Genomic DNA, 27,779 nt, shown 5'->3' on the forward strand with positions numbered 1-27,779 from the left:
GAGGAGCCCATAGCGCACCGTGCGCCGCTGAAATGACTGAGATGCTGTGACATTTGTAGGTGAACTCACACTCGGCTCTCAGCGCTCGTCTCCAATGCAGCCACTATCAGCGGTTTAAGCTTATCTCTTGGCGCAGGTCTCGGTGCAGCTTTGCGGCACAGTGGTGCACCCTCTCTGGACTTTTCATCTTATGCCAATGAGACGCAGCGTGAATCGTTTTTCTCACTTCGGGAATATTGGTTCTGGATACCCTGTTTACTACGACTGAACACTTTGGGGGTGAGTTAACTAAGTTATTTCGTGTTTTTTTTTTAACGCTTGTCTTTGGACTTTAACTTTAGAAGTTTGGACAGCTTCCAAATGGCTGACTTTAATTGCCTATTGCTGCATGATTTGTGTCGGATTTTATGGTGAGCAGTTGGAGTTCGCTTTATTTTCTAGTCAAATTACGCTATGAAATGTTCTCACGTATGCGATTACACCACTGATGAAAATGTGGGTAAATTTTGACCTCGAATCGGTGATCATCATAAGGCAAACAGCCACCAGTATGCATTAACAGTGAAAATTATAGCCTATTTTCATGTTTTTCTTTTCCTGAAAAGACCCTATCCTCATATAACTTAGGTCCGTTTTGAATGTATTTACAATTATATACATTATGAAGTCAAGTCATAAAGATTTATGTCAGCCTAAAAAGTGAGCAAACTGGGTTGGGGTGGGTTTACCCTCCACTACATCCCTGATTCAATGTTCCCGTTGCGCTTTTACGCAGCAACATCTCCAAATAGCCACTTTCCCTTTCCCTGCGCCTATAGCCTGAATAACCTCATTTCTCAGTCTGTGAAAAACGTGGTCAGAGACGTGGGGCGTGTGGGAGTGTGGAGCCCCCCGGGGCCTCCAGATGTATGGACTCAGCTGTCGCCTGTCACTTTGGTGACAACTGGTCGGCGCTCCGTGACCGCTGTCTGTCCGCCATCCCGTTCCCCTCTGTAGGGCTCTATAGAGCTCAAGAGTCCTGTTGAGTGAGGGGGAATGTGGTCAGACACAGCGCCCCGGCCACATACAGTATGAGAAGTCATTCCATTTCACTCTCACTTTCTTCAGTTCTAACCATGATGGATAAGGTGCGAACGGGGCTTTACCAAAAAGTGCACCCACTGCAAAAAATATCCATCTTTAAGTCATCTCATCTACGCTTGAGTCTTGGAATATTCTTAAAACAAGTGAACAAATCAGGCAGTGGGTGAAATAGCTTAATCCCATTTGTTTCCAATGTAAAACAACTTATTTCGAGAATAGCCTGTTCTTAAATCAAGGTTCATTTTCTCGATACTGATGTGATCTGCTTTCTGGATTGTTTCAAGACTCGGTTTTCCCGAAGCTGCATTGGTATCGAGTAGAACTATCCCATCCACTGGCTGATTTTTAAAAGGATTTTAAGCCTGAATATGAGACTAAATGACTTGTTAAGATGGACATTTTTTGCAGTGCAGTCCCTGCTCTTTCTATGGAAGTGCCCTGCAAGCTGTTTGAGTGAATTCATCACTCCTTATGGAGCTCTCACAGTGCTAAACATGCCATAAAGATATTTCCTTTGGAGAATAATGACACACCCATAAGTTCCAAATATTTCCATCCTCAGCTGTGATAGAAAGTGCTAAACCCACAAGGCACAGGAGAGCAGTTGCTGTTATATTTAACCAAGGCTCTCTGAAATAATATTTGCTCTCAACAGAGGACAGTAAACATCAACATAAGCCATTAAGTCCCGTGCATGCTCTCTGGGAGGCTTACAGCGTGACAGACCCACTTGGCTCAAGAGCGCAGAGTCAGACTGGCCTGAAATCTGTCACTAAAGCCACAGCTGAGAAAAACACAGAGCTCTGCTGATCCCAGAGCAGCCCAGCTGTAAGCCGGTCAGCTCAGAGAGGTGAGAAAAAAACACGTAACTCTTAAATATCTCAGGACAGGCTACACAAGGTAGAGCTATCGTCAGCACTTTGGACACATTAAATGGGTGGCTTCAGCTGAGTGGAGTTGCTGCAGGGCAATTCAAGTGAAAGTCTTAACTGGGTTTAAATAAATGGAATTATATCCAGGTGCACTGACCTTCATGGATTTTTGGAAGTTGAATAGCGAGGAGTTAATTGCTGTTTCTGCACCCATTTCAGTGATGCCCGTTCAAAATATAACTTTAAGCTTTGCAAACGCCATGGTCTGACAGGGTCATTTCCATCCCTGGCTATGCCATTTCAATACATTCTTTACATAGATATCTTTTTCCACGTGACACTGACCAGTAAAAGAATAGAGTATAGAGACTAATAGCAGTGTGAGTGTGAGTCTTGGGGACAAGAGATGCAGGGAGGAAAGAGCACAGAAATCAAGGTAGTGGTGTCACCTAGTGGCTAAAGTAGAGGCTCACTGCTTTAGAGTCACAGAAACTCATCAGTAGCATTGGCTCTACAACATGACCTATTCTACATTTTCAAGCAAAATCAGTATCAACTCTAAAAATATTTTATGAGGTCTTATTTTAGCCTAGGGCAATTGTATGACACTATAAGCAATTTTCATTTTAATAGTGTAAAAGATGCTGTATCACCTTAAGTGCTACATAAGCCTAAATGAGGGCATGTACATCTGTGATCCAGTATACAATAATACATTTTCTGTGGTGTCATATCATCTTTAATTGAATAATAAAGATGTCTTTTATCATATCTGTTACTGGATGTATCAACATACTGTATATCTCCTGAAATCTGGGTCTTATATTTCACAGCTGTGGTTATTTAATGTTTAGATGATCTAGCAGGCAAGGCATGCGTTGGGAGAGATGTGAACTGGGCTTACTTTCAATGATCTGCTGCGAGTGTAAATCCTCTGTTGTGAATATTAAGTTATTTATAGACTAAATGATTTACAAGTGGTGTGAAGAAGTTTTTGGAGCAGCTCCAAATGTCACACAGTGCATGTGCATGTCTTATTTCCAAAGCCTTAAAGTTAATCAAAAGGTACCACAAATAGAATCAAAAGCCTTTTAAGACATTTGGTTCCAGATTTGTGTGAATCCAAGAGGGAAATAAAATAGTTGCCTTTATCATAATTATTCTTGGACACAGCAATGGAAATAGTTCTGATCCTCTTTGGCCAGCTTGGTGTTGATGAATGCCAGCTCAATAAATGTGGAATAGGTTGATGGTTTATTTTAGTACCAAAGTGGATTGTTGAAGACTCTCTAGGATTTGGGGGTGGATGGCAGATAGGCCTGCTTTTTCTTATGAGCACCTCATAATGCACCTTTCAACTAGACAGGCTAGCTTTATAACATTAGCACGCTTGTGTGCCATTGCATTAGTGGGTCCCTGCACAGCAAGAGGTGTGGAGCCAGAGACAGATCACAGACATGAAGCCAGTCTCAGACATAAACAGTGGGGCATGTTGTGGTGTGTGTGTGTGTGTGTGTGTGTGTGTGTGTGTGTGTGTGTGTGTGTGTGCATTGTGCACGAGAGAGACAGATGGACAGCTATGTGTCCCTGTGTTTGAGTGTCTGTATGTGTCTGAGAGTGTATGTGTGTGTGGCAGACACCCAGCCGGGTGTGAATGAGCAGAATGTAAGTCCCAGTGCCAGTGTGTATACGTTTCCCACTGTTGATTTAAAAGCCCAGTACCAGTGAAATGTACACAGAGGCCTGTTTGTGCAGAGCTAGAATGAATCACCCGTGCGTCCGTGTAAATCGCCTGCAAGCCAAACACTCTGGCAGCCTTTTATCCCCAGACGTGGTCCAGCTCGCCGCAGCCGGGCTAAAAGCAGAGCCGGACAGGGCCGTGTGTTGTGAGGAGCTGTCAGAAGAGGCCAGTCTTTCATGGCCCTGGATAGGGAGATGTGGCATGGAGTAGGGCTGCCATAGACAAACTCCAGAGAGCAGAGCCCATTGACTGTAAACTGTTTGTGGTAGGTTGGCAGGAGGCTGCATGAAATGTGGCTTGTTTAAACGCCGGTGGTCCCTGCGTCTATGGTCACTGGGCCTTGCTAAATGGACGGTGGCCTGGTTGGTCAATTTTAGGCCACTGTTACAGTGCGGTTGTTGAGAGTGGGAGAACCACTGCCGATGCTGCTGTCTGCGGGAGAGATCATAACTTTATGTTTGCCATGCGGTAAAGTCCCCCCCCCCCCCCCCCCCCCCCAGTAACTTTCAAACTGCAACATGTACGCGAGTCAGTGGGATCTGCCTGGAGCAGTGGCACACATTGAATCCACATGCTAAGCATTATTCTAAAGTGATTAAAGGTAGTTAGTGATTTAGCGCTTCCAGGCACAACTCTGTTTATCAGGAGTTGCAGGATGATGTTAGAGGAAAACGGGTTTGGCTCACACACTGGAGTTTAATGCCCCAGCAGATCTCTGCTAACCACACGGCATAATTGCGGGGTAACCATCAGACCACCACGATGATGAAAGTCATACTCTACACACATGTTTCATTATCACTCCCATGTATAGGCATGATGCTCAGCTCTAAAGGAATACTGCATAATAAGCATGGTGCAGTACTATGAAACTGGTTATTATCAACATGTCTGTCTTTGATAAAGGGGAATAACAGATATAAACATGCCATGTATCAGCAACAGTGGCCTTGGTTATGGAGGTTTTGGAAAGTCGGTCTGACCCCACCTGACACAGACAGGCGTGCCTGCAGGAGGGCATGTTTTTCCCTCTGTCCTCCCCATCTATAGGGATCCATCCAAGCAATCACAGCATCACAGGGCGAGAAGCAAAAGAAAACACATTACCCTGAGATAGTCATTAAAAAGCTCAGCTCATTTCCCCGGCCCACTACAGGGGATTGAGTTAAAGCTTTCCGGACTCCTGGCTGGAAATATGCAAAACACTCGTCCCCCCCTCCCCTTCCTGTGGCTCTTGTTCCTCTGGCCCTGTTGGCATTGTCAAAGGGGTGGAGTCAGCGAGAATGGATGATATGGAAAAGGTCAGAGGGATTTAAAAATGGACTGTGCTGGGCAAAGGGTTTTGTACTGACAACAAAGGTATTTCCTGAGATTTTTCAAAAAGGTTACTGACTGGGGACAGTTGTTGGACGTCTGCCAGAATCTTTCTCTTAAATCTGCTTTTTTGGTGGGAGAACATTTCCTCATTAAAACTTTGGTCCAGCCATATTTCACTGTGTAATTAATCAGGTTTTGAAACAAATTTACAAACAAAGAGTTTGGCCATATTCCCAAATGACACAGTACAGAATTTAATTATAATAACTCATTTAAATTAACTCCTAAAATACATCATAAGAAGATTAACAAGGACAAACAACAATATATCAATATATTCTCCGCTATCCTCCCCTGTTGGGGAAAGATTAAAAACTCCTTCTTCTTTAGCTTTTCCAATGGTGGATGGAGTTTTTCATGTGAGCTTATTCTCTGTTGCAAAGATAATTCCTTAACAGGATCTTCCATCCTAGAATAGTTGTCTGTACACCACCAAATATACACTTCAATGCATGCATTGCCTAAATAATGAAACACTTGACCTCTTCTTACTCTATGTGAAGCATTAAATTAGTATGATCAGTCCGTAACGACCAGGGTGATGTGCGCACTTAGATTCAGTACAAGAAGAGATACTGAGCCGAGGTAAACTAAGGTGAACTGTATAGGTCCGGCCACAAATAATACAGTACATGTGGTATCTCTCTCTCTCTCTCTCTCTCTCTCTCTCTCTCTCTCTCTCTCCCTCTCCCTGATTAAATCAGGAACTCTAATCTTGGATGACTTCCTGTCAGGCGTCTACTAGCAGTCATACATTTTCTCGACCTTATTTATCATTCAAATTGTTATTGTTTTAAATGTTTGGTACATGCCAAGTCAGTGTGAGACATTCATTCACAGCCTACCATTACAAACCAATAAAAACAGAAACATATCTATTATAAACAGAAAGAAAAAAGGAAATCTGTGCACAAATAGGACATAGAAAATAATCACATTACAGTTCATTCAGTGAGACACATGTGAGTCCAGAAATGTTCCCAGGCTGGTGCTTTATTACTTTTCCTATTATCCATCTTGTTAAGCACACACTCATATGAAGCTGTTTTGTATCATAGTGTTTGGCCCAGTGTTTGAGTAGGAAAACCCCCATACACTCCGGGTGTTTGGGGGTTTTCCTTGTCTGCCTTATTAGTTAAGAGACATTCTATTCAAACGTTATTTTTGTATCCCATCAGTCAAAACTCCAGCTAGCACATAACTTAATTGGATTAGTGTCCATGGTTATGTGTCCCTCAATTATGAATGAAGTGAAGGTCTGTCCATTGTATGCTCACACCTCCACCTGGTTAAGTATGAGATAGCAACTCATTATTACCAGATAATTATCATAGGAGCTGTGTTTAGCTTTTCCTATACTGTAATCTCCCATATGATACATCTCTGCATTAAAAGTATGTGCGTTATCATCCACCGGAAATGGCTGTACATCACAGTGAGGGTGGATGCTGCAGGGCAACATACAGGTGGGTCAATATTGACAGAGGCCAACTGAGGACATTTCGAGCAGAGCAGCACCCCGAGGCCCACGGTGCCCCCGCTGAGCTGACACAGAAACAGTTTGTTTGGCCACAGCAGCCTCCACGGCAGCTCCTAGCGAGAGGGCAGTTCAAAGAGCCATGCTTTCGTTTGCTGTGCTCACACTGTCTTCCTGTTAGGGGCTGGGCTCCCAACTAAAACAAGAGTAGCGGCCCACCAGATGTGTATATCTCTGTATGTGTGTGTGTGTGTGTGTGTGTGTGTATATGTTTGTTTCTTTGTGTCCTGTCCACAGGCAAACACACACTTGCCCATTCATGGAGATCAGCGGATGTTTGACGATGTTGGAATGGCAATCAAAAGTTATCCAGCTTGAAGGAAAGGCAACTAGAGTATTTCAATTCAAATTGTGTGGAAAGAATCAATTTTTCGCCACACGCAGAGCATGTATCCCGACTCTGTTACATGTTCCTGTGTGCCAGCCCATGATGTTGACTGAAATCACTTAGCTGTCATTAGTGACCTCAGCATTCGCCGTTCCAACAATAACACACTGACGCTGACAGAGACAGGCGCATTATATGCTCGGTTTCTAAGAATAAGCTCTGCACTGGGAGAATGGTATCCTTAATTTGAGGGGTGATAAGGCAGCCACTGGTGTCCTGTTTTCCATTCCACACATATACAGTGCACACACACACACACACACACACACACACACAGACAGACGCACAGATCCCAGGCACCGGTGATCTAAGCCTGGCCTGTGTGTCTGGCATACTGACTGAGGCCTCCTGGGGGCTTCAGTGGGATCTAACCAGACCTGAAAACACACACACACACACACACACACACACACACACACCACGTCACACGCCTATCCCACTCACCACAGGCAAGGGTTAGCGCCCCACCCCTTGCCCTTTTACTGACACGTGTCTCACAATTCACGTCATGAGTTCTGCGTTTTGAATAATAAAAAATGGTTAACTGAGACTTTGCGTGGTACGTGTCACATCTTCATGCTGAATTGCTGAAAATAGTGAAGTGCCTCAAGACATACTGTTGAGAATATCAACAGTTTAACGCAGCTCTACACAGATATTCATCCATTATGCTTTCTATAATAGCAGACTTCTCTCTCAACTCCAACAGTTGTTATAATCTTGACTTCCAGGGTAACAGGGGAGCAAACCCCGTCCAAGTCTGCTCTGCTCAGCCAGGACTAAGTGTGCAGTTGGACATCTCACTCAGCCTTGGGTCTAATAAAAGGACGTCTAGGACTTGTTGTTGCTCCCTTACCCTCTAGACCTCACTATTCTGTACATTTGAATGGTAGCCACGTGAAGAGGTGAAAGGGTCAACAACATCAGAGCTAAAGGGAGCCTTTGGAAATAACGTAGATCACTGGGCCTCTCTTCTGCTCTTTCTGCTGTTTTTTACTACCACCTTAATGACTTAAATTGTGTCCAATTAAGCGGGGCTGGAAAGAAGCATCCCCACTTTCAGTCGTCAGAGTTCCCTCTGTGCTGTGGCACTGGAGCATGTGTTTAATTAGAGCACTCTGAAAGACTGTAACGAAGTGTTTCTCCAGGAATGTTAATCATTAGTGGGATCCTGACTGAGCAGCTCTTAACTGTTTCAGAGTATTGTTGGATTCCACGGTTTGCCTTTTGAAGCCGTGCGGCTCGGGAAAATGCTTCCACGTGTGGGAATTGCCAACTTTTTTTTTTTACTGCATCCTCTTCTTTCTACGACAGCTCGCTCGTAGCACTCACACCCGAGCCGCGCCTGTTTCGATGGGGCGGTCCCATTCATGTGCACGTTTAGCCTCGGGCTAGAAATACACAGGAAATGGTTCTCTTGCCGTGTGAAGGATATACTGTTGAACTCTAAGGAGAGTTGAAGAGAAAAGCCCAGATGTGTGGGTTACAAGGTTGAAGTGGTGTGCCTGTTAAACTCCCCGAAAGTGAGGTCATATGCTAAAAATCTAGTGAGGTGTCAGAGGTCGTTAGTGTTGAGCAGCTAGGGATCACCTTGTGAGCCTGGACACTGACAGGGTGCTGTTTCAACAGGAACGCGATGATCAAACCCTCATAGATGCAGGACTGGGGTGTGGAAAATTTGACCAGGTCCAGGTCATAGGGAAAAATCACATAACTTTCAGTGGAGAAATAAAATAGGAGAAGGACTGGATAGCCAAAAAAAAGAATAGCTGGTTAAACAGATTGGTATAAGGTGTTAATAAGGGCTATTTTGTAATTTAATGTCTGTAGTCTTCCCAGTCTGTGTAGGGAGACCACACATGACAGGTTTGCCCTTTGCTGATCCAGTGCTTTTGTCAGTGCAAGTGTGTAGTGTAAGAGGCAGCCCATTCATCCTTGGTCTACTCTGTGTGTAGACAGCCACAGGCTTTTGTTGAGTTATAGTGTCCTGAAATAAAGGGGCTTCCTCCCTGTAACAGCCCCAGGAGCTCTGTCGCTCCACTTCCCATTGTTCCCAATGAGGTCCTGCTTTTACAACTAGGTGAGAGGGTGTCAAATTGAGGGTGAAATACGATGACCTGTCCCTATCCTACATCTCAGCAATGTTTGGCAAAGCAGTTAGACAGCGGTGTACTTGTTATAAAGTGAAGAAACAATCAGTCTGCTGACACCGGGCTTTGTTCAGCAGAGATGGGTTATGTAGGCTGATTTATGTAATGTATTACAGGGTAGCTCCATGGAAACTGGACATTCGTCTTGAATTACATCATGTATGACACAATGGTGTTACAGCAAATCAAACAGAGCAGAGCACAGAGGACTAGTAGTTTAGCAACTAATACATTTATAGACTGATTCCATTAATTTGGGACCTTTCAAACTGACATCATCTATTTAACAGAAGTATTATGCTGTTTGCATAACACAATAGCATTATGGACTGTAATCCAATAATTAAACATACAGAATTTGACATAGAATGACCATTCACAGTAAAGTCCTGTAACCATTGTTGGTGCTATTTGGTTATTCTGTTTTCATTGTAGGAAGCAGATTTGATTTTCAGTCTAGGTTGAAAAGTTCATAACCGAAGTTCGTCACCGTATCTAATTACCCATCTGATCTGATAAAATGTGAACCATTTCATTTTTCATTTAGATTTTTTTCAGTGCTCTGAGAAACACTTAATCTTAAGGTCAAGTGTCAAGTGAAAAGATATTTCGCCCTAATTTTTACAAATGTGTTTTGTCAGAAACTGAGCTCAGATCTAAGCTCTGCCCTCAGCTGCCTCCAGTATGTCAGAGTGAAACAGTAAAAGGGGTTATGTGAGGGTTATAGGGCTAACAAGCCCACGGACTGACCTGAGTTTGTCAGCGCCAATCTAGCTAAGTCAATATCAATGCACTGACTGCTCCACCAGTTGACCTTTTCCTCCCTCTTTCAAGGCGTAAAAAGGATTGTTGTTACAGTAGAGTGATAGGCTTTTATTGGCCTTTATAACTGGGGCTTTTGTTGAGCCTGTGTCCTGCTAATACCCGTTGGCAAGTCATTTAAGCCTTGAGACAGGCCTACTTTTTATAAGGCAGCTCACACACCAGTGAGTGCTATTCTCAACAATGGTTATCAATGACAGTAAGTTACTACACACTGTAGGGTTGTATAGGAGAGACTGACCTTCCCTCTGCCCCTTTGGTACACCCATTTACGGCATGTCTCGGGACCTAGATTTGACTGATGTAAACATTACATTACACAAGATTTACATTAGGTATTAATACATACCAGTCTCCTATCTTTCCCTACACAATCACAATTTACATAAAGAGTATGTACTGACTGTGAGATATTATAGCGTTCAGCTTTACCATTAGGGCTTTGTTTTACGGGTCCTCGTTTTCAGGGACGAGTTCGGACCAGAGAAGAATGTGGCTTTATCGTCGGGCGTTGGTTCTGATGATGATCATCCCTGTCCTGGCATTGTCAGGACATGCTGGTCAAGGAGTACCTAGCGGCTAGCAGAGCACAGGGTGTTTTTTTACAGCGGTCAGAAGGTGCAGACCAGGTGTGAGGTGCTGTTCAGGTCGTTGTGGCTATGACAGGGGAATGGGCTGTAAAGCCCCGGGGCCATAGATTTATGGGTCATCTGGTGCTCTCTGAGGTCAAGGGTCAGGGATGCATGGCTTGTCCAACTTTATATTTCTCAACTGTCTGAGGCGAACCTTGAACTGTGCAACCAGAGAAGCTTCCTCTAACAATAGAGTGGTACAGTGGATGTTAGCCATTCCTCTTCTGATAGAGCTTCTCTGTTTGGGTGTGACAGAGTGTTTTCATTCAGTTAGCTGTCCAAACCTTAGTTCATTGTCAAAGGCCATTTCAGACGTGGATTGTTTCTTTTTCAGTTTCAGTAAGATGTTGTCCTTACATTTGAACTTAAAAGACGCCTGTGATTTGTGATTCACAGGTGCAACACTCAGACGCGGATTGCCTTTTCAACCTGTTGGTCAACTTTCTTCAAATCCACTAACTTTGAAATGAATTTGGACAACTTTTTCCCCCTAAGCTACAAATGTATCAAAATCCTACAGAGAAGCAACAGGTCATCCATTTCAACATTTTGACTGGAAATTAGCTACAATTCTGTTTACTCATACTGCCATTGCTGAATTGGCTCTGCAACTTTTGTCCAGATTAGTTTTTGCTTTTTGCTTTGTATTTCTTGAATGCCCCCTCCAGGCAGGATGCTGTGTCGTCCCTCCCCTCTAAGACTTGCTAATGGAGCAGGGTGCTGAGTCTTTTGGACCAGCACAAAGGCCTGTGGTTAGTGCTGAGACCTGCTGTGAAAGGGCCCTCCTTCTCTCTGGCCTTGGCTGCTACAATGGCTTTGTCCACACACCCACATGCATACACTCACACACATGTACCCACGTGTTCAAGCTTGCGCGTGCACACACACACACATAACAGAGAGAGCAATCACAGAATACTGACGTCATCTCTACAAAATTAAACAACATCTGCTAAAATGTTAATAAGAAAGCAATTCTAGCTGTTTAATAGATTCCTTACTTCCTAGTAAAATGTTCTAATACTTTGTTTCACAGTCTTAAAGTGTGTTAACCCTCTACAGCAAAACCTAGCACTGAAGAAGGGTAAACTTTACTTCTCTGAGACACAATTATGTCCTGTATAAACGTGTCCCTTGGGGGAGAAAGTAACACTTTGACATTGCAACCAAACAGCCACAAAAGATGCTAAAGGTGCAACTGTCCAGAGTTTGACCTGAACTGGTCGCTTTTGTTTTCTGAGGCAACAGGAAGAGCCTCACCTTCTGACATTCCTTAAGAGGTGAAGGAGAGGGAGAGGTCAACTGTCCTCCCCAGGGAGTTTCACTGGCTCCACACACTCACCACTGGATGAGGGAATATGTACATTTGTGTTTCACTGTTTATATGTGCGATTATATTCTAAGCCCCTATCCTGATTATGAGAAAACCAAATATGATATCTGGGATGTCAGCCAATATTAACCTCATCCCATTTACTGTTGGTCTTCTTGGTTTGTGTAAGGTTCGTTTCCATGGTAATATTCACATTTGGGACATGGAGATGTATATAAGCAGCTTATCCTGAACATGACTAAGCAGGATATGATGTACTTTCTGTAACAGTCCAGTGAACTCACTGACTTTATGCAAACTGCTTGTTCTTATGGCCTGGCTAATTCCTTGTGACAAGGCCATTTCATTCTGGGAGAAATCTGCACAGACATCTGTACAGTTATACTGTGTAAGAGGATGAAGTGCAAATCAACAATGGAAATCTTTGAAGAGGGAGTGCTAAACCAAAACATATCACATCCAGTGGAAGAAAAAAAGTGAAAAAGACAGGATACAGCACTCACATTTCTTTTATTGGGGCACACACCATGAACTGTATCCAGTTTTTTGTACTTTTTTCAATTTTTGAATGTGGTGCCTCCCTCTTTTTGATAACTTCTACCATATCTGTACAGTTATTTGTATGCTTTTTGTGTGACCTAATGAGTACTGTCAGTTTTTAACCCGCTTTCAGACAGTGCTAAGCTGATAATACAGCTTCCCAGTGGAAGTAGTTCTTTTGTATAGAGCTTTTATCTGTGATTCATATGTTAACAGGCCTGCTGATTCACCAGATAGCTGGTCTCATTGGAATAGACTTGCTGACATCATTGCTAACTGGGATGGTCAATAGGGTGGAGGATTATTTGAGGCTGATCCAGGATATTGCAGATGGTAGGGAGTTTTTCATAGTGGGATGGAAAAAAAAATCTTTTGTTCACTCAAGCTGACACTCTATAATTAAAAAGCTGTAGTTAGCAAACAGCTCTCTGTAACTAAGTGACATTTTATCACGCTAGAGAAGAGACACAAACCAGACAAACCCAAGCCAGACTGTAACGTTCACCACCTTCCCCACATCTTTGAGCCATTGATAGGGAAGGGGAAAGAAGAATGTCATGCGAAAGCTCTTGTGGCTATGGGGTGGTCAGTGCGGTAAATTGAGCTATGGCATCACTGATGTGCTCCTTAAGCGCAGTTCCTCTGAGCTGCAGCTTTTACTGATGGTTCTCATGTGGAAGCATGTTTGAAGTACGAGGGGAGGGTCACCGGAGGAGAGACGCCTCGCTCTGCCTTGCCTTGCCCTGACTGGCTGGTCCGAGGTTAAGGGGCCGGGCTGGGGTTAAGAGGGCTGGGCTGGGGGGTGGGGAAGGGGGAGGGGGGTGTGGAGGGTGAGAGAAACAGGGGTGGGATGGCCATCTGGCTGGGCTCCTCCATGTACACACACACCCTCTCAAACACTCTCTCCCACGCACTCAGACACACATCTCCCTGATTTTTACAGTCTCAGCTTTGATATGGGCAGTTGCTGTGCTGACAGCTCTGCTAGAGAAGGCTGTGTGCTGCTGTCCTGGATTTAGAGCAGGAAGGATCAGGCATATTAAGACAGAAAGGCTGGAGACATGGAGCCCAGAGGCTGGAGCAGAATCTAGGACTGGATATAGTGGTGATAAGATCCTTTTCCAGCTCGCCTCAGGAGAGTTCCCCTGCACAGAGGTAAGACTCCTGGGATCTGCTGAAGGGAACTGACTGGAGTAGATGTAATCTGTTTTTCAGTGGAATGTGCCTAGGTTGTAGTGAGGGTTGAAATAAAATTAAAAAGCCATTGCTGTAGGAACTGGAGATGTGAGTGTATTGCACCATAACTCAGTGAGCTGTCTTTTGGTACTAGATCTAACAAGACTCTTGCACTGTAATGCAGATTTGTTCAGTCAAGACGTGTAGATGAAATCGCTTTGATTATTTAGTTTGTCCCATATTTTCAGTTTAAAGGCAGAACAGTTGAATTATTCATTAGGGTATTGCATGATTCATGAAAAGACATATAGCACATCATGAAGTATGATTAAGTAAGGCATAGATGGAATTCCAAATGCTGTGCCACTTCTGATCCGGGCTCAACTCCAAGTCTGTCTTCAGAAGGATTCTGGTTTTTTTAGGTGGTCTGAAGGGTGCCAGTATTCAAAGAGTTGATTTTAGATCCCCTGTACAGTATGACCACAAGTGGTCGACTGAATCCAGCAGGATGCAAATGTGTTTGATGTCAGCTGTGTGACAGCAGCACGTGTGTGTGTTGGGTTGTAGTTCAGGACGGCCAGCGCATGCAGGTGGTCTCTCTATGAGTGCAGGGCTCTGTGGGGATGTCACTCCCATCCATTTGGTCTTGGAAAAACACCCCTCGGCCACGGAGGGAGGCCTCCACAGGCTGACCAAACTCCAGCCATCTAGCACCTCAACACTGCACATAATAAGCTCCTCTTTGGTTCTCTTGTCAATGGTACTCGGATTTTCCAGTGGCATTTCCATCCAGGCATATTCAAGCTGATTGGATTCAAATCTCCTGTGGAAAGAAATACCATGAATGAATGTCTTCTGTGGTGTTTTTCTGTACATCGTTTTAGAATACGTGGTCGGTTTATAGGATAATTCGATTACAAGTTTAACCTTTAAACAGTGATTTCTGTAGGTATACATGTGAGGCTGCTGATTCACACAAGGATCCAATTGTGTCCGACAAATCTGAGCTGCCTTGCAGTTTGATGAAGTTAGTGGTCACTTTTTGCATTCTCAATTGTCACACATCACTTTTCACAAGGGATATAACATATGGCATTAGACATTAGTGTGTACTGGGATTGGAACAATATGCTGTGTATTTTTCAAGTTGAGCAATATCTTGTCCGACAGCAAAACAGACTTGTCAGAGTTCAAACTCAAGACAGCAGCGACTTTGAACAGAATATCTTGTTTTCTCTTCAAGTAGAGCCTATCCTGCATTGCTGGGCTAGCATGAGCCAAGTCAAACATGTTGGGCCGGTTCAAACTGACAGAGAGCGCTGTGTTGGGTTGTGTGCATGTCCATCATCCACTTCCTAGAGGAATATAGACAGTAATTCAGACCAGAAGCTGCTTATTTTTCCTGTGCGCCCTCTCTCTCTCTCAAGGGTTGTTAATCCAAGGCTCCAGTGTCTGGATTTGGAGGGCTCAGGTTAAAGTCTTGTTGAATACTCTTTAAAAATGTCACTGGCCACTGTATTTATTGATCAGTCAGAGTATGAGGTCCTGTGAGAGGTTTGTATTGACATGACATACACTGTAGTGGACACATGATGTTGGGCCTGTACAGCAGTGTTTTTAAACAGTGGATACAAATCAGTGGTTATTGAATCAAGTTTGCACCCTTTCCTCATTCAGCTTCAGTTTAGCAGGCTTGTTATAGAGATTTCTTGGAATATATACAGCTTCTGTTTTACAAGACTACAGGAGTCTGTGTTCACTTTTCATTTACGAAAGAATGCATGGCCTCTTCATTCATTGTAAATATGGTCTAGTGGGACTTTGCAGCTCTATTCATTGACTAGGAACCATTCAAAGCAAACATGTATACCTCGTGGTTCCCTCTGTCACTGTTTCACCCTTGCCTTGACTTAAATTTCCTCTCTTTTGTGGAACAAGACACATTAACATTTTCATACATGTCAGTTACCCCATTTTAGGTTCAGGTCTGATACTACCCCCACCACCCCACTCCTTTTCCCTTACACCCCCACCCACCCCCCCACTCCCCCCCCCAACCCTCTGGCCCTCTGTGGGCAGATCAGTCAGATATGCAGGCCCGGAGCTCCCAAAGCCATGTTAACAAGCACCTTTACAAAAGAGAGAGGGGCTGTTAAACATTCAGGACTGCAGGGGTCTGGCTAGTGTGGGAGGAGGGCAGGGGAGGAGGAGGGGAACAGTGAGATGGGGGAGTTTGAAAACTAACCTTTCAAACCATAGGTCCCTTGTTAGGAGAACAACTTTAAAAGCCAGCACAAGTGATGAATCAGTGAGTTGGCAAGTCAGTATAAGCGTGGTGAAGTTAGATGGCTCAATGCTTCTGTCATTCAAAAGGTTAGGGAAGTGTTCTGGGCATAGTCAGAGGAAATGAACTGCATGACATTAAGGGGAAAATTAGCATGCTACCAGATGTGGTTGTATGCCTAACACCAAGCACTGTACATCCTGTATTCCTGTTTGTGGGCCTGGCTGAAGCTCAAGCCTGACATTCCTCTGAGTCAGGTTTGGCTGTGTGAGACATCATCAAGGAGACTCGGCCAACATGTGAAAGCAAACATCTTTCTAACAAATGTAGCGCATGAGTGAGTGTGTGCCTGATAAAATGTGAGGTAGTGAAGTCGGAGTCTCTTGGCTCCTGACTGAACCTGCCTATAGTTAGCTATCTCCCATGTGAAACCCAAGCTGCTCTCAAACAAGGCCACATTTTTGCAGGTTATTTTGGTCTCATTTGCAAGTCAATAGATGTGAATAGAACAAGAGAGTGTCTTATTTCTCACTCCACTCTCGTCTGAAGACAGGTTATCTGGGTTTGAGGGCTTTAACTGTCATGTATGCGGAGATAACACACCACATCTTCAGAAAGAAAAAAGACTTGAAGGGAGATAAACAGGCTCCTGATGGAACAAGCCTTTAGTTGATTCCCCTACAAAGGCACCATTGTTCAAGACATCACAGGCGTTTTAATGGGAGGTGTCATAAGCCAATCCACCTGACTTGACACTTTGTGGCACAATGTAGTCACGAATCCCAAAAACAGCCCAAGAATCCACTTCCACCACCGCCACTATCCATCACGTTTATGTCTTGAGGTCTTGGAGTTGGCAGGCTTGTGGAGGGCATGCCAGTTGTTGGCATGAGATATAGCGGTGAGGCCATGGGGGCTGACTTGTCCTTGAGGGAGATGGGATGGTATGAATAGCCAGTAGCTGCCTGGCCTGCCATGCCGTGTGTGGGGCAGTTAATCATTCCACAGGAGGGCTTGGCGCGCTGCTATCTCAGAAAGAGTCGTCACTAAACGAGAAACAGGGTACAGGAGCGTACAGCTGACGCTTCAGTTGGTGTCAGGGTGTTTATGGCATGTGTATGTGTGTGTGTGTGTGTATAATGTTAGTAGTATGTGTCTATGTGTGTGCACACGTGTCTCACACGTTTGCTTCAGCGTAAATGTGTGCATTCCCTCTCTGTGTGCGCACGAGAGCCACAGGAGCTATGCATATATGACATTCCAGGACAGAGCGTAGGTTTTCGGGCCCTCTACTGTCACGCCTGTGTTCTTCAAAGGCTGCAGTCAAGTGTGGCTGGTTTTCTCAGCTGTCTCTCTGTGCCCTTGCTGGCCATAGGGGGTGGAGGTGAGGGGGAGGTGGTGTAAGGGCCAGGCTGCTGGACACTGGCTGGGCTCCCATTTGATCTCAGTTAGAGCTCCTGGCCTGTGAGAAATGACCACAACTGGACACACATTCATCATGTCCATGTCTGCTTGGTCCTGCAAGGCTTTCGGCAGCTCAGGAAATACAGTTAGGGTTTTGGATGGTGACTAAAGGTGATTCATGATTGCCCCTAAGGGATAAATTAAGTTTTTGAATTGAATTGCTGTACGAACCCATGAACTCAGTCTCATTTCCTTATTTTAAGGAACAGCTTACTCAAGCCACTTTGTCAAACCACAACTTGGCAAAGCAGTTTTGATATGTCCCTAGTTAGAATTAAGGTTACACTTGTATATAAAGGAGATTAAGTGCTGCTAATATATATTTTAGCTCTTCAATTACTATTACATGACAGCCAATTCACGTTGCATTTCCATCCCACACACAACAGCTATGCACCAATTTGTCTTTCACTAGACATACTGTATGTCTCATTTGCTTCCATTTTTGTTGCTACTACAGTATGTCTGGAAAAGTGTGTGTTTGCGGATGTGCAGAAATGCATTTGTGCTAGTGTGTGTGGTCAAACGCACACACACATAGGTCAACGTTGAGCCAGTCTTTGATCTTCCAGCCCTATTTCCATCCCTCCATTCCATTGTCAGTATCCAACCGAGTATCAGTCGAGCCCATCCATCCATCCCTCCCTCCCTCTATCCATCCATCCCTCCCTCTCTGCCTCCTTCACCTGTCTGGCGTTGCTCTATCCATCCAAAAGATGAAAGGATGATCAGACACTCACTGCAGCAGGTTGGAAAACAAACAGTCCAAAGAAAAGAGAGAAGAGAGGGGAGATGAAGGGAGAGACCAGGCCTGTGGACATTCCCCATATGGCAGTCTTATCCACAGGGTTGGTGTTTTCCCTAAGGCCAGGCTTGTGTTTATACAGACCTCGAGCTCCACTGATCAAGCCAACATCAGATCCCATGTGTTGGCCCCTCTTGGGACACATAGCATAGATAGAGTAGCACCTCAACAGGCAAAAAACGATTGCTCATTCAGAAAATGTTCTCTGCAGATAAGGTGAAGTGTGGGGCAGCCAGTGTCTGGTGCTGCTTTTGTGCTTGTGTTGATGGCAAACCGAATTACAGTGTGCAAAAGGAATGTGAGGTCTATGCAACATTGCCCCAGACTGGGCGTCAATGTAAGCAATTCTGCATTAACTGTATCTTCGTGAGTAGCTAACTGCTTGTTATTGTCACTAAAACGAGTTGGGACGTCACCTCATGAAGCTTCTGGAATTTCCTAATGGCTCCTATACCCCCAAAAGCCACATGAGGAGGACACATGGGTGACATGCTGCCACAGTGGCAGTGAAAGGGTATAGTTCTCTTTATGAGTGTCTTTATGTAGGAGACTCATCACCAGAGGAGAGCCAAGAAAAGCTTGCTCAGATACCATAATGGGCTTTTCGGGGGGGGCTGTAGCCCACATGAAAGAGGCAGTGATGGCGTGATTCAGCTGGTGGTTAACAAGCATGGGAATGGCGCTGAAATGAGAGAACCGGATGAGATGGAGTGACGATAGCATTGTGTTAGGGATGTGTTGATGTAATGGGTTGTTAACTAACGTTTCGCTCTCTCGTCTGTTTCGATCTCTCCTCCTCTCTCTCTGCTCGCTACCGATCCTCTCCTTCCTCGCCTTCCTCTCCGTCACATTTCTCTCTCCTCTCCTCTACATTCTTCATTCTCTCCTCTGTCCCTCCATCCCTTTCTATCTTATCTTATTCATTCTCTCTCTCCCTCATTCTGTCCCTCCATCCTTTGCTTTGTCTATCCAGTAAAAAGAGAGTCTGATGAGCTTGGTGGGTGCGGCGGTGTCAGCGGCCGGCTACCAGGGTGGGACGCGCCAGCGAGACTTGATGATGGAGCAGAAAGTCAGTAAGCTGACCTTCGGCTTCCAGCGCAGCTCCACCTCCGACGATGACTCAGGCTGCGCCCTGGAGGAGTACGCCTGGGTACCGCCCGGCCTCAGGCCTGAACAGGTGAGCAGGAGATTGTATTACTATTCTTGAAGGTGAAGGTGTTGTACAGTGAAGTGGCATTATTGTATTACAAAGAAGACATGTGAGATTGTTCTCTTTATTTGTGGTATACCTATTTCATAGCTTCACAAATAATTATTTCCCCAAATCACCACAATGATGTAATGGTGTATGCTCCTGATAGAGAATAAAAACAGCCCTGACCTGATTCTATCTCCCTCCTAGCCTATTTCCTGGCCCAGATAAATGCTGTTCAGCACATTACTGAATAACATGCTAACTAGGGTCTCTGGATAATGACACCTATGGGACAGACAACATATTTCATCAAAGTTTTGCTTGGTTCTTTTGTTTGAGGCAGACTTGTCAGGCTCTACCCAACAGCCACTTACAGGCAGGATGTGTGTATTTTTATTTACAAACTGCGGTACGGCAAAGTCTGCTTGTGATTATCAGAGATCTGTTAGAGGAGGACTTAGTGGGTCGAGCCTGCTGCTGCTGGCAGGATCGGGCTTTGAGGGGCCGTCTTTTAACAGGCCCTCTCCTCCACAAACACAGGCTGGGCTGTTACGTGTGTCCGCAGGGCAGCCAGTGTGATGTGGCACTTTCCCAAAATCGACAGGGGAGGCCCAGTTTTTCCTCCTCTCCCCACGTCTCTTTCTCCTTTCTCGCTGTGTTTCTCTCTCCTCTTCTCCGTCTCTCTCCATACCGCTCCCCCCTTTTAAACAACACACATGGAAGCAATGAGGGGGTGATGGGCAAGAGAAGGGGGTCGCAGTAATAGAGAGAACCCTAAAGCCCAAACACGCAAGGCCTTTTGTGTGGAAATGCGTGGGTCAACTGTAATGCCTTTACTGCAGCCATTGCCCTGAATGGGCCACGTATTATGGGTGATCATTACAGTGGAGAAACACATAGGGCCTGGGTGATGGCTGACTGTTCCCCAGCCCCCAGGGAGCTGAGGGGTAATAGCAGCATGAAAATGTGCATAATTTATGGCGGGGGCAAACGCTGGGCTGATTGTCAGGGTAAATTGCTGTCGCCCCCCCTCTAGACGGCCCAAGCAGCAGGAAGTCCCCCCTAACACAGGAGACAAGCACATCCCACCTCTTTATCTGGCTGGCTGTAATGACCCCTCCCTCATAAAGGTTAGCCCTCAGTGGTCAGCCCCAAGGGTCAAAGTGCCACAGAGACACTTCAAGACCGGCAGCTTTGTCCTGTCCCTATAGTGACAAGCATATGACAAGTCCTCCTCTTGCCCACCCCACATACCTCCTTGGCTTACTTAAAGGCCCCCTAAAACAGATTTGGCCTGTTATTCCTTCTGAGTTCTTCAGTATAAATTTACGAAGAAAGGGACTCTCACAATGCTATTATGACAGTGTCCAGGGAGATTTTGAGGATATGGGTACATTTTCGCTACTATGTACACTACTATGAAGTAAAGTTGATTTGGGGGTTAAAAACTCAAGCAAACACTGAATGATTCCACAAAGTCAGTCTCCCATACATTGTAAGTGGACCAGTTCCAGAATGTGTCTCATCACAAATTAGTGTTTTGGTTCTCTGGTTTCTTGGAAGGGAGTTGTTCATGTTCATAAATACCGACTGGACTGTCCAAGATTTTAACAATAATATATTGGTGCTATTGGATGGATGAAAGCCATGTCTCTCTCTTTAAAAGCTCAGGAATTTAGAAAAACAGCCTTATTTTCAGATTGATGACCATGCATTTTTGAAAATGTATCATGAATTTTTCGTGGGTTTCATGAGTCCTTTCATGAGTTGTGATACTTTCTCTGCCTATAAAGGAGTATTTGAACCTGAACTAGCTCAACTAAAACATGAAAATTGTAGGAGAAAAAGTTTTTTCCTCAACAAGAGTGATATGTGGATTTTGTTATGATGGACAGAAGAAAAGGGCTGTTTTTCAGTACCAATACCCAAAAATATTACCTGGTCTTGATGCATCCCAAATTGGCCTACCAGATGGTGTTCCTGTGACTAATGTCTTTACTCCATGCCATGCTTTATCCAGGTCCAGTTATATTTCTCCTGTCTGCCTGAGGACAAGGTTCCCTATGTGAACAGTCCAGGAGAGAAGTTCAGAATCAAACAACTCCTCTACCAACTGCCGCCGCATGATAATGAGGTAGGAAAATATCTGCGTGTGTGTGTGTGTGTGTGTTTGCAAGTATCATAAAATTCACCCCAGCAGGCTGTCTCATTTAAGCCATCGTTACAGCAAAGGTCCCAGCGCCCATTTTCCCACCATTGCTCCCGCTGCTCACCCTCCATTTTGTTTAAGTAGCTGTATCTGTCCTTGCCCGCTAAACCCACAGTGTTAACAGCCTCACCATCTCCATGCCATCCCACTAATGTGAGCACTTGGCATTCACGTTGACATCACACTGGGGGATTTTTGTTCCAATCTTGTAGCCTTGTAGTGTGGGCACAATGTGACTTTTGACTTGATGATTTTATGATGTTTGCTGGGAGCCCCCACCGGCAGGATTCCTGTCATAGCAGTGGTTTTTACGAGGACGGCTCAGCGGGAGAGAGGGACGCTGGCTGAAAGAGGCTTTATGTGATGCCACCACCGCAGTGGCACCGCAGCCCGAGCTGCGTGTCTCTCTTCCTTTGTTGCCCGTCTTCTTGATTTCACTCTAAACACAGGCCTTGTTTGTGTAAACGTCTGCTTTCCCTCTTGTTAAGGCTTTGGGAAACATCAAAAAGGGCTGTTGTAAAAATGAGGTTCTCAATCAGGGACTGTGGGTGGAGATGTGTAGGGGGGTGTAGGAAGGGCAAGCTGGGGTCAAGAGTTGCCTTTGTTCAACATGCTCTGGTATGCACTCTGCCCTCTCTCATACTTAACTCAGTTTATAACCTTTATTGGTGACTGACAGGGAGTCTTGCTGTAGGACTCACTACAAGATCTTTCCAGTTGATGTAATATCAAAAGGTTATTTTGACCAAAGCCAAAATTCAAATCCCATCCCAGCGCCTGTAAAGATCTTATCAGCACTACTCCCTTTTTAAAGAGTGACCTCCAACCGTGTAAAATTGAAAGTGGCTTTCTCATACCCAACCAATCACCTCCCTTCCCAGGTGCGTTACTGCCAGTCCCTCAGTGAGGAGGAGAAGAAGGAGCTACATATGTTCAGTGTCCAGAGGAAGAAGGAAGCGCTGGGGAGAGGCACACTGAGACTGCTGCCCCGCAATCTTCTGCACAGTGTCTGTGAACATGTAAGTTCCCTGTCTTTCACGTATCACTTATAACTGTAATCACTTATTGCAATTAGCTAATTTCAATATTCAGTGGAGAGTGAGAAAGCAACTGTGGCATAAAGTTGTTTGAAGTCAAGGACCTGGCCCATATTCTCCTGAAATCCAATAGCGTTTGTGAACCACAGTACTGAAAACCAGATTTGCTGCCTGTCCTCTGTGCATCTCCTCTGTGGGTATTTTACCAATCCGGAGAGTCAGTTTGAACTAAAACCCAGAGGGAGAGTTGAAATAAAGAGCTCAGTATCAGCCATGCTATGTAAGAGATCCCTAAACACAAGCTGGATTTGCAGCCATGCAGACTAAAACGTCGTCTCCGCTGAGTTGTTTGGAGTGGCTCAGTGCAGCGTTTCACTCACTATTTACAATGGTCGTTGAGCAACCCGAGGGTGACCATTAAACCTTGTCAAAACATAGTCCCACTGCCGTAGCTCTCCGCTAGACCCCCATCCTCTCTCTCTCCCCCAGATAAAGCTTGTTTTCTCCTCGTGGTCGCCTCTTTGATGGCCTGGCTTGTACCAAGTCGCTGGAGTCGATTTGAACAGGCTTTTGTCCCCACATGACGCACAGGCAGGGGTCAGAAAAGAAAAGCAAATCAGCCGGACTGGCAGTTAGGACAACCCGATGGCTATAATTCGTCTCGTCAACAGATGCCTCATACTGTACACTGACAAACACAGATGGGCCACATATTTACCCCCTCATCAATAGGGCGAAGGGACTTAGCAGCCATATGACACCCTAGTTTTTACAGGCCAGGCTGTATTACTAGGAAAAGGGCACTTAACTTGGGCTTGAACCATAGCTATGTCTATGCAGTTGTGTAACTAAGTGTTGATAGTTGAATTGAAATATGCAAAATTCAGATAATTTTGTCACAGATTATTCCAAGACTACAGCTAATGCAAAATTTGTAAGATTGTATAATTTCAATGCATTATCATGAACCATGTTATCACATGTGCTTATTGCAGTGTGGTGAGAACATCAACGGGGGAGAAATGGCAGTGTTTGCCTCCAGGGCGGGCCCCGGGATGTGCTGGCACCCTGCATGCTTTGCCTGCTCCACTTGCAGTGAGCTGCTGGTGGATTTGATCTACTTCTACCAGGATGGAAAGATCCACTGTGGAAGGCACCACGCTGAGCTACTCAAACCTCGCTGCTCTGCCTGCGATGAGGTGAGCCCATGAGACTGAAATACTGAGAGAAAACAATGTAGTGGAGGAAAAACATCCATAGTCTGTGGTTTTATGGCCTTTCAAAAAGATCTACTGTATTGACTTATGGTTTGGCTTTAGTGGGAAATTCCTCAAGGCTAGCAATAACATTTATCCACATATTTCTCCATTGTCTTCAGTAAATAAATGAAGATAGATGATATGAAAGCAAAAGATGGCCTTTTTATCTCATCCAGTGTGCATCTGTGTCCACAGATTATCTTTGCTGATGAGTGCACAGAAGCGGAGGGGCGTCATTGGCACATGAAGCACTTCGCCTGTTTTGAATGTGAGACAATTTTGGGGGGCCAGCGCTATATCATGAAGGACGGCAGGCCATACTGCTGCGGCTGCTTTGAATCTCTCTATGCAGAGTACTGTGAGGCCTGTGGAGAACACATCGGTAAGATGCTGCTCATCAGATACAGTTAACAGAAAGGCATTATGACATTTTGCCAGCATGACCAATTATGATAGAACATTTTGCTGGTAACTAAACCAAATGTGCCATGGTTGTTTGCCCATCTCCATATGTACTCCAACCTTCTCTTTTTTTCCAGGTGTGGATCATGCTCAGATGACCTATGATGGGCTCCACTGGCATGCCACTGAGAGCTGCTTCAGCTGCGCCCAGTGTAAGAGCTCCCTATTGGGCTGTCCCTTCCTGCCGCGCCAGGGTCGTATTTACTGCTCCAAAGCCTGCAGCCTGGGGGAAGATGTCCATGCCTCTGACTCCTCCGACTCTGCCTTTCAGTCAGCACGCTCACGTGAGTCCCGCCGCAGCGTGCGCATGGGCAAGAGCAGTCGCTCGGCCGACCAATGCCGCCAGTCGCTCCTCTTCTCACCCTCTGTCAACTATAAGTTCCCCGGCTTCAGTGGAAATGCTGATGACACCCTGACCAACAAGCTGGCCCACATGAACTTGTCTGATGAGCGCTTCTGGAGGGGACGTGGCGAGGAGACCGAGGCACCTGAGGACCAGGAGGAGGAGTGGGCTGAGCACGAAGACTACATGACTCAACTGCTGCTGAAGTTTGGGGAACATGGGGTCTTCCAGCAGGCTGATGACTCCAGACCCACCGATTTGTGGATGACTGAAACGGACGCCAAGGTGAAGCAGGAGCCCTCCAAAGCTGGGGGCAGTGGAAGTGGAGGAGGAAGGGGGAGCCAGAGTCTGGCCAGTAAGAAGTACCAGGCTGACATGTACTGGGCCCAGTCACAGGACGGGCTAGGGGACTCGGCCTACGGTAGCCACCCGGGCCCAGCGAGCAGCAGAAAGATCCAGGAGCTGGAGCTGGATCATGGAGCTGGAGGTGGCTTCCAGGGAGAGGAGCAGCAATGGTACAATGACTCTTTAGAGTGTATCACTGACGAGTTCAAGAAGACTGATCAGAGTGTCCGAGACTCCATGGACTCATTGGCTCTCTCCAATATCACTGGTGAGTAGAAATTACATCATTTTATTATTATGAATTATAATCTTAGAAAAATATTAATATTATTATTAATATTATATTTCATGTGATGGTAATGGTTGATTTAAGATACACTATACAGACCCACGTCATTTGAGTCCTTATCCTAACAATTTTTTTTTAAATTCTTCTTCTCTCTCCTCTCTCAGGGGCCTCAGTCGATGGCGATGGTAAAGACAGGTCATTGGTATATTCCTTGCAAAACTTCCATGACCTGGAGACAGAGGACTGTGAGAAAACCAGTAATATGGGAACCCTCAACTCCTCCATGTTACACAGAAGTGCCAATTCCTTGAAGAGCCTTGTATCTGAGCAGGAGGAGGAGGTGGAGGTGGAGGAGAATGTTCCAGAAGAGGAAGAAGAGGAGGAGGTTCCTCTCCCAGAGGAGAGAGCCAAACCCCCTCATGTCCCTGCCCTCAGGAGGACTCGTTCCCAGTCTAGGCCGCAGCAGGTCAAATTCTCTGATGACGTGGTGGACAACAGCCATTATAGCGATCTGCCGGTGCGCCAGCCCCCTATGAGTGAACGGACTCGGCGGAGAGTGTACCACTTTGAGGAGCAGGACCAGGAGCTTCGCTCTGGCCGCCACCATCATCACCACAGGAGGCGCCGCAGCCGCAAGTCTCGCTCTGACAATGCTCTTCACCTGGTGCCCAAGGAGAGAGCTCATATGTCCTACAAAGAGGACCATAGAGGGAATGCCCATGGCCCTAAGGGCCAGGCCTTCCATGGCCAGCTCCCCCATAGCCACCCCAACCCTACTGCCATGTCAGACTATGGCCTGCAGGGCCCGGCCATGGGGAGGTTCCTGGGGCTGTATGGGGATGATGATGACTGGTGCTCCACATGCTCCTCTTCCTCCTCTGATTCTGAGGAGGAGGGCTTCTTCCTGGGTCAGCCCATTCCCCAGCCCAGGCCCCATAGACACTACTACACTGATGACTTGCCCAGCCCTGTGGCAGGCATGCCCTCTCCGCCTTACGGCCCACGGACAAAGTCCAAAAAGAAGAAGGGGCACAAGGGGAAGAACTGCATCATTTCATAGACTCTCATTATTCCTTTATCATAAGCTTTGGGTAATGCTCTGCTACTCACCTCTGCCTCTCATTGCCACTGTTTGAAATGCCAAAACAACCTGCTTGCTATTAAATGCTTAAATTCTTGCCAGCTGGACGTACTGTATATGTTTACACAGCACTCAATTTACCAACGTGTTTGTATAAGACACAAAGTCCTTATTCTGATTCTTCTGTACGCTTCTGTAGCATTACAAACTGCCAGTAAAGTAACAAAGAAAGTATTTCAGAGTAATGCATATTTATAAAGCATCATTTAGAGATAAACTGAGATTATTATTTAACATTGCAGATATTAATGTATATATTGTAGAGTTCAAAAACAAGATGGCTATTTTTATACCCCTGAGTTCATGACATGCTTTGTAGCGGAATGGCATTAAGATAAAACTGGTGGCAGTTGGTACAGAGCCATTTTTCCATGAGGGTGTCAAAAAATAAATGACATACTGAGTGTGACCCAGGCTCTTTAAGTGTGTTTCTTCCAGGCTAGTGCAGCCCGAACACAAGAGGAATATTGTATGTATTATAGGGCCAGATTGAGTGGTCTATTTATGGGTCATGTTGTATTGTAAACAAATCATTGTAATCTGTATAAATGTACAAACTGGAATATAAGGCTAAGATCAGTGATAATTGTAATAAAATATATATCATGATTTTGTGCTTTTTTTTTCTGCTTGAATGTAATTAATGGGAGATAGATATCAAAACACAGGAGAAAAGATGTTTCACTTTAAAGACCTCGTAACTTTTATTTACAACAAAATACTATATGAAAATCTAAAAACATTGTTCACTTGTAAGTCAAAACAAGACAAAAATGTATAATCTAAACACAAAAATGAAACTTTTATTAATATAAAAAGAGTGGACAGAAAAAAACCATAATGCAAAATACTTGTGTTATAATTAGCATTATTTGCACTTAAGAAATACAGATACTGGATGCACCATTCTCTCCATATCAACATCAAGATTGAGAGAACGGTTATGATAGAAAAGCTTTATTATTGAATACTTTTATTCCTCATTATTGTTCCTAAATTGAACAGTTTGAATCAGTATGATTCAGCAATACTATGGCCAAGCCTCTAGCTGGGTGAATAGTCAAACATTTCACTTAACTTATTTTAAAATGTAGTCTGGGCTCAACCTAGGTATGTAGTACAAAACTGAATGTAAACGACTTTGTTAGAATTTTGAGATCACAGTAAGGGAAACTGTTGTTTAATTTACCTTTCTGTCTTTTTTTAATGACCTCAATGTATGATTCAACTATTAGAAAATAATGAAAACTACTAAAACTGGACTGTTCATGCATGCATAGAAATGATAGGTTGAT

General features: G+C 44.9%; 1 protein-coding gene across 1 annotated transcript; it reads left to right on the forward strand.

Annotated features, from left to right (window-relative positions):
* Nucleotides 1-32: 32 nt before the first annotated feature.
* On the forward strand, nt 33-27,078 carry prickle1a (prickle homolog 1a). Its single transcript, XM_071897463.2, has 8 exons — nt 33-279; nt 19,178-19,381; nt 21,420-21,533; nt 22,490-22,627; nt 23,641-23,844; nt 24,100-24,286; nt 24,444-25,322; nt 25,508-27,078. The coding sequence occupies exons 2-8, from the start codon at nt 19,193-19,195 to the stop codon at nt 26,401-26,403; spliced, it is 2,607 nt and encodes an 868-aa protein (XP_071753564.1). The 5' UTR covers nt 33-279; nt 19,178-19,192; the 3' UTR covers nt 26,404-27,078.
* The last annotated feature ends 701 nt before the right edge of the window (nt 27,079-27,779 follow it).

Source organism: Centroberyx gerrardi, chromosome 4 (genome assembly GCF_048128805.1).
Source record: "Centroberyx gerrardi isolate f3 chromosome 4, fCenGer3.hap1.cur.20231027, whole genome shotgun sequence".
Classification (NCBI taxonomy): Eukaryota; Metazoa; Chordata; class Actinopteri; order Beryciformes; family Berycidae; genus Centroberyx; species Centroberyx gerrardi.

Coding starts and splice junctions, on each gene's coding strand:
- prickle1a (XM_071897463.2), top strand. CDS start 19,193: ATGAGCTTGGTGGGTGCGGCGGTGTCAGCGGCCGGCTACCAGGGTGGG. Junction 21,534..22,489: donor TGCCGCCGCATGATAATGAG/GTAGGAAAATAT, acceptor CTCCCTTCCCAG/GTGCGTTACTGCCAGTCCCT. Junction 22,628..23,640: donor TGCACAGTGTCTGTGAACAT/GTAAGTTCCCTG, acceptor TGCTTATTGCAG/TGTGGTGAGAACATCAACGG.